This window comes from Acyrthosiphon pisum, chromosome A2, assembly GCF_005508785.2.
Source record: "Acyrthosiphon pisum isolate AL4f chromosome A2, pea_aphid_22Mar2018_4r6ur, whole genome shotgun sequence".
Classification (NCBI taxonomy): Eukaryota; Metazoa; Arthropoda; class Insecta; order Hemiptera; family Aphididae; genus Acyrthosiphon; species Acyrthosiphon pisum.
Genome location: NC_042495.1, coordinates 49,787,591 through 49,799,258, shown reverse-complemented (window position 1 = coordinate 49,799,258; position 11,668 = coordinate 49,787,591). Strand labels below are relative to the sequence as shown.

General features: G+C 26.9%; 1 protein-coding gene across 1 annotated transcript in view; it reads right to left on the bottom strand.

The window, feature by feature from the left end:
• Positions 1–2,213: 2,213 nt before the first annotated feature.
• The window catches only part of LOC100574615, a 10,994-nt gene continuing 1,539 nt past the window's right edge, over positions 2,214–11,668 (bottom strand). The window contains exon 4 of the mRNA XM_003242158.3: positions 2,214–2,537. Within this exon, the coding sequence (XP_003242206.1) occupies positions 2,489–2,537 (49 nt within the window). The 3' untranslated portion in view covers positions 2,214–2,488. The remainder of the gene's footprint in view (positions 2,538–11,668) is intronic.

The window sequence follows — 11,668 nt, the reverse complement described above, 5'->3', positions numbered from 1 at the left end:
GTTCACCCTGTCACCCTGTTTTTAATTAATTAATTATTTTAAGTATACTTCAAGACCATATTTTCAAATGTTTTGATGGGCTGTGGCGATACAAGTTTCTTTTTTTTCAATTGAGAACCAACCTTTTTATTGTACATTTTTAGCCAGTGATTTTTTTTTGAAAATGTTAATGCATTTAACTATTTAAGTCAATATTTGAGCGAGTGGTTTCTGAGTTATTAAAATGTACCTATATCTATATTATATACCAAGGATAATAGTAATTAATCCTTTAAAATCGTTTTAAAAAATATAAAATGTATGTAATATATTTTCAGCCAGTACAAATTATAAAATGTTTATATTATCTAATTATTATAATTTTCGAATAATCCCGAAAATAGCCCCGACATCCTCCAGATTGTCCTAATTTTTTAATTTTTGTATACACAACGATAAATAACTCAAAAATACTTGTTTAAATATCGATTTGGTTACATCAATATTTTCAAAAAATCTAATCGCACAATCGTACAGACAATTGATTCTTATTTGAAAAAAAAGTTGGTATCACTACAGACTCTGGTATACAAAATATAAGTATTTGAAAATTCAAAATATGGTTCATATTAATATTTATAAATTACAAAAATCAGAATTAAAATGAATTGAAAATCACCCTGAATAGCATAGACAAATTAGAAATATAAATATTTTAATTAAAAACAAAATAAAATAAAATTATATTGGTAATTAATATGTTGTAAGTAGGTAATTGATTTAAGTTAAATGTTCTGCAATGTATTGTATGTATGCACACATACCTATATATAATAAATTATATAGTACATAAATTGTAGTTATAATATTTTTTTCAAATTAAAAATTTAAAAATAATTAGCTCACATGTTCAATTATGACGTGTGATCTGATACTGCACACAGCACACTTCGCTGAAAGTTTCAAATAGAAGATTTAGGATTTTGTTCCGGGGGGAGATATATTTGAGCTCCGCCTTCCAAACCTCTCCCCCTCCCTCACACACTAAAATTTCCATAAAACTGTGATATCTTAATAATATTATATCACGAAGAGTAATGAATCTTTACTCTTTATACATTATATTATAAACCATTACCTACCTTTACTATTATATTCGTTCATTTAATTAATTAATTTTTCTTTTATTCTCTTAGAGACTCTCGCCCATCAAAACAAGGAACTTATCCTTAGTGTTGGGCGAAGCAATTTAATCACAAATATGTATATATCTTCTGTTTCAAACAATTGCTGAATAAATTATTTTATTGTTCCTATTCCTACCTGAGAGATTAAATATTTTTTACTAAAACAAATTCTACCCATTACTTAAAAATAATATAATATGTGGCATTAAATATTAATTAAATATTATTACCTATTTTATTTTATTATTTGTCATAGTCATTAACATTTATAACACAAAATTAAACCTTAAATTTTTTTCTAGACTTTAATCATCCATTACTTCATCTGACATAATTTTAAGACATCGAATTTCTGATGAAACATAATAATATGTGAATGCCAATAAGTTAAACTCTTTTTTCAATTCTTACCTTGTCACTAATCACTATGCGTGGCCGTTCGGTCGGTTAGGCTATATACTATAGAATAAAGAGTTTAGCTATAATATATATTATTATACAATTATTGTAATTGTGTTATATCAATATATAACACCTATATATATATTATAGGTATCTATATAAATGTAAAATTTAAATATTCTATGTTTATTTCCTTATAATTTTACATTGGGCATTAAAATATTAGTTCTTATTTATTATTGTTACTTTACATTTTTACATTCATCGAAAAATATCGCAAACTACCTACTATCCGTGACTCGTGTCTTTTCTGCATTAGAAAAATATTCATCTATGCATAATTATTTTCTTGGAGTGCACTGCAAAAATTAAATAAATAAGGTCGTGTGGTAGGATCCCTCGACTCATCCCCCATTTCCCGTCCCACCGATGAATACTGACTAATATAATACAGTAGGTACTATTATTTAAAAAAACTTAAGTTGAAATTTACGTAGGTAGGTACACGAGTACGTCAATGAGTCAGAAGTTTAGAATAAATTGGATTATTAATATCTTTAAAAATAAATTGTACCTATACTTTTTCTTAAACATAATACAAACCTAAAACCAATAAGTAAAGGTTAAAATATATAGGCTGTATACTTAAAAGTTAAATCATAGTTTAATAAAAAAATAAGAACTATATTAATTTTTTATGTTTACAGTCATAATAATATCTATGATTTTAGTAGTTTAGTTTTAGTAGTTTAAAATTTTAAATATATTAACGAGCTCCATCTGTAGATGATTAAGATACGACAACAAACGTTATGCATGTTGTTTAATAGATAGCGCAAAAGTTCATAATACAAAATATTGTTTTCTTCCATAAAAGTTGAATATTTCTTCATATGAAAATTTGACGGTTTTTGCGTGCACTAGTCTTTTTTCATGTATTTCACCACATAGTTATGAAAACGAAAATCTCTAAATAAATAAAAAAAATATCTATTAATACATTTTACTAGTTTTTACTAATTCTCTTTACGGACCTTTAAGTTTATATTATTTTATAAATAATATTTTTTTTAATTATGTACCTATAGGAAATTGTTTTGTTACCAAACCTAGTGTGTTTGTGATTTGAATTGATATTGTAATGGGATATAATATAATAAAATGTTACAATTATTGTTTAAAATTATATACTTAAATCAATACAAAAAAAGTGGGTAAGTGGATGTCGCTCTGCTCTACAGTAGGTTCCAAGTGGGTCACTGTATAATGGATGGTATTAAATTTGAATTCAATGATATAATATCACTGTATAAGAAAAACTATTCTGAGCGGAGACGGTTTGTCAGTCTAGATATTAGACATACCTATTATAGGTATAGGTACTTATTTATAGTATTAAAAAAAAGTTGACCTATAATAGGTAGGTATCAATAATAAATTCCAAATTAATCATATCACAATATCCATTAGGTACCTAACGCGTTATACATCAACAACAAACTATCATAGATATATTATAATAGTATACTTTAGAAGTTTCAAGTACCCACGAATAATATTATACAATCACAATAAAATAACTAAAATAGTTATTCCAGGGTTTTTAATATGTAATTTCGTCCAAATTTGAACTTAAAATGACTATAAAATAAACTGTGCTAGGTAATGTATTTCTTAGAATTTTTGGTAACAGAGTTAAATATTTACGTGGAATCTTGTTTTAAATTTTCAATCCTTAGATATAAAAGTTGAACATTTTATAATTTTTCAACTACAAAATAGTTATTCAATTTTAAATTTGATACATTTTGTCAAAATTTCAACTTCAAATGCTTATAAAAAATAATTGTGCCTATGTATTTTCAATATTTTTTAACTGCTATGGTAACAATATATCAGGAGCCTTGTATTAATTCTCACACTTTTTGGCCCAATAGATAAAACTTTATTGATATTTATAGAAAAAAAAACTAAAAAAATTGAAAACTTACAATGTCCGTAAACAGCTCAAAAAGAGTCAAATTATTTACAAAATTTTGTCGTATATAGAAAATGCTAATATAAACATTCATTGAAATTTTAAAGTTTCTACAGTCACTTGTTTTTTAATTACAACAAAATAAGATAATCGTTACGTAAGAAATCGAGTGAATATTCAAATCTTGTAAAAAATATGAATTTCAAACGCTCATAAAAATTTAATTTGAGTTTCTTATAGACATTTTTTTTTTGATAGAGGTAGATTATCCTATAAAAAATCTTGTATTACATTTTAAAATCTTAGTTCGAAAAAGAAAAATTTTTACGAATTATTATTAACTTAAAATAATTTGCTAATTTTCGTGATTTTTACATATTTTCTCAATTTTTGAACTTTAAATGCTAATTAAAAAAAAACTGTGACTAAGGATTTTTAATTTTTTTCAAATGTCATTGTATCAATATAGTAGGAGCCTTGTATTAAATTTTCAAGTATTTTTACTCAACAAATAAAGTTTTATTGACATTCATAGAAATAAAAACTAATTAAATTGGAAACTGAAATTGTCCGTAAACAGCTCAAAACAAATCAAAATATTTTGATATTATAATTTTATCAAGTATAGAAAATGGATATATAAACAACCAGTGAAAATTTCATGTATCTACAGTCATTCGTTTTAAAGTTAAAAACCAAAATCAATTTTCTCGAAAACAGATTTTGCGTAAAAATTCCCGTTTTTCCTTAATTTTTCTTTTGTTTTTCATGGCGCTTTTCAAAACTATTGGAAAAATTTTACTTTTGACCCCCCCAAAGTACCTACTAGATTCACTTTCCTATCAGAAAAGGTACTGTTGAAGAAAATCCAAGCACTTTTACTGTCCTAAATGGTGATGACAGACACAAAAAAAAAAAAAATAAAAAAAAAAACACACATCATTGTAAAATCAATACATTCATCGTTCCACTCAGAATCTAAAATGCAGTATGGTACCTATCATTCTATACTCAATAAAGTCAAAAAAAAAAATGTTTATACGCATGACAATATTGTAATAATTATTTAGTGACCCATGATATTTTAGATGAATGGGTATTTATAGTTTTTATTTCAAAACCTATAGGCTATAGTGGAATGTATTGCAAAATTGTTATTAATAGAAGACCTTGGAGCAACAAGACATCTCCAAATTTAGGTCAAAATTAGATTTCATTGCACATTATCAAGAAAAAAAAAAATCTGGTGAGTGAATGTCGCTCTGCTGTACAGTAGGTTACTAGTGGGTCAATGCATATAATGGATTGTATTAAACTTGAATTCAATGATTTAATGTATAAGAAAAACAATTCTGAGCGGTAACGGTTCGTCGGTCTGGATATATTATATTGTTATTGTTTATTATATCCTGTAAGTTGAATTAATATTATAATATTATTATTTTTTACTTGTTTTCATTTTTAGCGGGTTTTCGTAATATGTCGGTGGTTTTTCCCCCGGCATTAAATAACTATTGAGAAAATCAAAAAATGACCTCTTTAAAGTATCAGTTTGATCTAATTTGCTAAAAGATAAGCTGGAAATACATTATGTTGAAATCAAAGCACTCTTTTCGGTAGAAATTTTGGATAAAAAATAAAATAAAAAATAAACACCATTGTAAGGCCACAAGTTTCCTCGCTTTACTCAGAGCCTAAAACTCCGTCATTTGTAGCAACAAATAAAACAAATCTGGTTGTTGGATACAGAGATAATATATAAATAGAGATAAACGAATCTCTATTTATCAGGTAGTGAGGGGTAACTATTACTATACCACCATTTTCATTATAAATAAATAGGTATAGTACCCTGTAAATAATTTATAAAAGAACTACAAAATAATCTCGAAAATAATGTTTTTATTTAAGCTTGTTTGAGTTGTTTCCGTAAAAATTAGTAATTGTCCAACCTTACTTAATACTTTTAATATGTACTAAACTAATTATTGATTAATAGATGAAAATAATGATAGTGCAAGTGGATATAATTAAGTGTCTTAAACACTTCCCTGAAAATCAAATTGTGAGATTTATGATATATTTATATTTTATACTTAACTATAATTTACTAAGAGTTATTGATCCACTGACAGATCTCGGACTCCAGTAGATCACATGCAATTGAATCAGAAATATTACTAAAGGTGTATGATACCCATAGGGCATAGGCGCAAATAGTGTTTGGGATTTGGGAGTACTGACACCTAATAAATTATTAAAATAATATTGAATAAGCTTAAAAAATATTTAGGACATTTATGGGGGGCTTAGCCTTAAAGCTCTCACTCACAGCGTCTATGTTTCTACCTCTTGATTTTACTCCAAATTACGCCCATAACCAAATGAAAATGAATTTTTTAATATTTAAGAAACATATATAAAACATACAAAATACTTAAAAAAACTAAAATAAAAAAAATAATGAAAAAATAAATAAAAAGTAAATATAATAACTAAAAATATATGTATAATTTAACTGAGAACTATATGTATATTAGAGTAGGCTCTAATAAATACAAATATTACTTGAAAAATGAAAATAGGAAGTAGAATCTGTTTTCATACTTATGAAAATATAAGATTTTACTGTATTTAGTTTACTATTCTGATGTAGTATGATTAATTTAAAGTTTTGATAAAACTGATAATGCCAATTGTATACGCATCTATATGTTTGGTTAATTCTACCATATGCAAAACCTTCAATAGGTTAATTTGACATTATTAGAATAATATCTATATACATCATGATATATAATAATTATCAAATATTTTTAGTGTGTACCTTTTAGTGTGTTGATAAAATATAATTTAAAAAAAAAATTAGCAATAACTATTAGTAATGCTTATTAAATCAGTGGCCAATTTGATTGTTGTTAACATTAGAAACGGAAAAATGTTATACCTATTCAAATTTTACCTAATCAATTCTATTATTTTATTTTTTATAAGATACAGGACTGGGCCCAAAATAATTAACATATTTAATAGATATTGGCAATAAATTACTCTGTAAGTAGTAACAATTATAACAAAATTAACAATCTATCAATATCATTTCTATCATAATCTATCAATATCAACACTATTCATTTTAACAAATTAACATAAATTGTACTTTCAATCAAAAATTATTTTATTTACCATAACGGTTGGTTAAGAAACTCTTGTGTATGTACGGTGAGAATTTTTCACTAAAACCTCGGGTGGTCAGCCATCGGGAAGTTATTTTTGCCGGACGATGCTTGACCGAATTCATAATTAATAAGCTAAGTTAAGGTACATATCTAATAATTAAATTTATTTATTCAATTATTAAATACATACTTATTAAATTAAAATATCTTTAAATAATACTACACAATTATTTACATATCTAACTTGTGTAATACATATTAATAATATTAATTATGTATTAGCTATGTATGTGTTCCTCACAAATTAAAAAAAAATTATTATATGAAGTTTTTTTGTTTTTTAATATTTATTACAAATTATGTTCTTCGTTGAACAATTATAATGTCTATGAAAGATGCGCTTAGATATATCCAAAACTTTGTTTAATTTTTATTATTCTATTTGACTATGTTGATAGCTTAAAAGTTTAAGTTATGATTAGATAATTAAATATAAATGCATTAAAATATATGAAGTATGACTAATTTTAAAATGTTTTTTTTCCAAAAATTTGTTTTCCTTTTTAAAGTAAATAGTAATAGAAATAAATAAAAACATTTTGTTGTTTACAATTAGAACAGTAACTATTATTATTTTTTATTCATACTTTATATTTTCTCTTTTTGCCCCGATATTATTATAATAAAATAATCATAATCAATTATCAAATTTAATCTTTTAAAATATTAATACAAATGATAGTTCAATGTACCTAATTCAATTCAATTTATTGTTTTATAAATAAATTATATCATTTTGTATCCAAAAGTTGAAAATGGTAATAGTATGAAACGTATTAAGAGAATGCTACACAACCATATTTTGTTGTCTTCGTCTCACTAGTGCGTAACATTGCAAATTTACGCTCAGGAGAACGCGTTTAGCTCCTTTAGTTTAAAAAGTAGAGTGAATCGACCTATTATGAATCTTGATGGTAAGTACTTTATGATATTATCTGTGTTTGTATGTGGGTTTTTTTTACGATATCTCAACTTTTTAGCAAGTCATGTGTGTATTAATATATAAAGCGTAATTAATTAAGAATTCCTATAACTCACTTAAAAACTGAATTATCGTATGCACCCAGATACGAACACAGAATATAATGTTCTTAGCACAAATTTTCTTAATAGGTCGATTCACTCAACTAACGGATTCAGACTTGTTCTCCTGAGCGTACATTTGCCATGTCATGCACTTGCAAGACGGAGACGTCAAATATCCGAGTGGCATCCTCTTGAGTGGGTAAATGACACTGTGAAAGCTTAATGTAAGACCTATAACAATAGGTGTTGTTATTATAACGATTATTCGATTCATTCGTACTTCGTATTTTCTATGTTTACCTCGTTGTCGTGATTATTAATACAGTCAATTATGGGTTGTATAATTTTATTTGACGTACGGGACGGACGCGAAATATTGTGCTGTTCGACGTCTTTCCGAGGAGGACAAAGTAGGAAAATATTTGTCTGTTAAAATACAATATTACGTCCAACAGAAAAACGTTCGGACAAAATATTTTCCGATTTTTCATGCGCTCCCCTTCCGAGTTGTTTTTGTTTTCCGTACGAACTGGCCAAACGGAATTTCACCGTTTCACCGCGAGACGGTTTTCGCAGTTTTCGGTTATCGCTATTGTTGTTACTGTTGTTGTTGTTTTTGTTGTTGTTGTTGTTAACAACCTTATCACGGCGGCGGTGCGGGCCTCCCAAGGTACCAAGATGTTCGGGAAGAAAAATTCTTTACGTACCGTGTCGTATCGGAGTCCGAGTCCGATACGGATCGGTACGCATCGCTGGTATACCGCACGTCGTCGTATCTCTTCCTTGGAAATCTTCGTTCTATTGCCGCGCTTGTGTGCACCTTCTATATTTTACCGGTCGTTTTTGCTTTCGTATCACTGATATTTAGCGCGTCTTGCTTCGCGCCAAACTCCTAACCTTTGTTATATCATTATTTCGTACAAAAATAATTTTCACAGTACAATATTAATTAATTAATTTAATCCTCGTAATATTATGTGATCCCGCTGCATTGGCGTAGGCTCGAGCTATCACTTATCAGTAAAGTGCACCCACAGATATAATATATTTTACGAGTGCACCATCGGGTAATCTACAACCGCCGGGCCATTTCTCATCTACCTCGGTGATAACGGCTACCGCGATAAATGTTTCGTTTCATTATTATTTTACAATGCCGAGTTTTTGCTTTTGATGGTTTGTTTTAACGTTTCAATAACGCTTCTTCGAGACTCGAGTTAGTGGCGTCACCGAATATATTAATATTACGTATCTTTCACAATATATTTTATTGCTTGAACCAGTCTTATGGTTAGACAGCCGACTCGCTGGTCTCGATCCAAAGTTATTCTTATCAAGTAAACTGTAATCATTGAATGCACCGACTATTCAAGTTCAACCGTCGTAGTCGGTCCTCGGTGCCCATGTGTGCGCGTTTGCCATATCGTGTGAGTTGCGCTCCGGTTTGGTTCCAGACATTAATTACTTTTCGTTAATACAGTCGATGGTATTTGTGTTAAATACAATGTAATAATGTGCAGCCTATTAATTTAATATTATTATCAAAACGAGGAATTCGATGTTCGGTTATAGGTATTAAGTTGACAAGACCTCGACAATGTCCGGAAACGAAGGAACAACCTATGGTAATATCAGTTTATAGTTACTAAATAGTTACTCTATATTATTTTGCTTATTAATTGTTATAAATCTCATAATTAGTGAAAATTGGGTACTGGTTTGTTATATCTCTGTCCATGCGTGCGAATAATTAAATACTTTATAGCCCTGCCACTCGGGTTTGTTATCTCGCCGCCGTACATTATAAATAATATATTGGAAGAGACGTACCAAAAATAATAATAATAATAATATTTATAACAAATAGTATACTTATGAGTCATAACTTATATATGAAAAATGTCGGTGAAGGTCCTCTAAATTGGTAAACACTTTAATTTTGACTTTTACGGTAAATTAATTTAATCTAGCCAAAAATGATTATTCTAGTTTTGGCTTTTACAAACAAGACATGGTAAAATATGCTATGATAAATGAGGTACTTATTATGGTTCAAATCTGAAACAGATATAAAAAATATGTTAAAAACAATATTTTCTAGTCAAATACGTTAAAGTAATGATGGTAACTATTTTAAAACTATTCTAATTTTAATTTGTTTACCAATATAAATTATTTAAAAATATACCATATTATAATAAAATTTGAACATTAGATTTTTTGGCATACCTACATTGGAATTTGGACAATTACCGCTGCAAATTGTTATCCTAAAATTTACAATGTCACTTTTGTAAAAGCTAGAACTACATAAGCATACCCAGTTTGACCTAAATATATTTGTATATATTGTATATATATTTGTATAAATGTTAATAATTGTATATCCTAGAACTTACAAAAAAAACAATCAGTAAATTCTAGGTTTTATAAGTTAAACCCGAGGTTAAACCTAAGTTTTCAATAACAATTAGGTAAAAGTATAAATATTAAATATATTTTACACACTTATGTAATACAAGCAGTGTTGGGTAGTAACGTAACGGAAGTAACGCGTTACGTAATTTCATTAGAATTATATCTTAGTAACGAAAATTTAATAGAAATTACTTTTGAAAAGTAATTTCTATAAAATAATGCGTTACCGTTTCGAATTATTAAGTAGGTACCTATTGCCAAAAAAAAAAAAAAATATATGTTTAATGCAGGTATTATTATGTTTAGCAATCAATCTTATATGTTTATATATTTAATTTTAACTCGTCACAATTCAGTTTTCAATTGTTTTGACATTTGACATGTCCAATTGCACGGCAAATCACGAGAAAAGTTATCATTTAATTTGATTCCTCTAAATAAGTACCTTCGCAGAACGTTTCCTATGATATCTATTATAGCGTGGACTAATAAGTTATATACGCTCCTATTAACTATACAAGTTTTATAAATAATTTAGTGTTGTACAAAAACTGCTCAATTTGAAAATACTTTTTAGTTATTACAATATTTAGAATTTACATTAGAATATAACATTACCTATATTTCTGATAATTAAATAAAAAACACAAAAGACACAAATACAAAACTATACTATACTATACTATACTTAACTATATAATGATTAATTACTATTGATAAATAGCTACAATTAATAAGTACTATTTTTTAATAGTCATAACTCATAAGTAATTACTATTGTAGTATTGTTATGTAAATATGTATTAACTGTACATCTTATTTTTTTCGTACACATTTGTAAAATTATATCTTTTTAGCATAGGTAATGTATTTTTATAAAAAGTTACATTATTGCATGATAATTGCCAAGAAATATGAAAAAAAAATATATTAATTTTTTTTTTTGTGACGAGAAAGTAATGAGTTACTTTTCTATTTGAAAAGTAAAGTAATTTCACTACAATTTTATTTGAGTAACGAGTAAAGTAACTTAATTACATTTATCTCTAAGTAACGAGTAAACTAACTTAATTACTTTTTAAAAGTAACTTCCCAACACTGAATACAAGAAATATGGGAAGAAATAATAAAAAATTGTAAATAATGTTGAATTGTGTTTAAATCGAGATATGTTGTATTACTGTGTCATCAACAAAATATGTTGGAATGTTAGATGATATTCCTATGCTGGGTTCAATGAAAAATGTATTTAATTTAATGGATCAATTATAGACCATTAAATTATATTTAAGGGACTAATTATTTAAAGCTCACTAATGATTCGTTAAATGTTTAGTGTTTGTTCATAAAACCTGGGACCAGTATAATCTACTAGGATTACTCAACTTATAGTATGCTATTCACACTACTTATATTGTAACAATAATACTATACTGGGT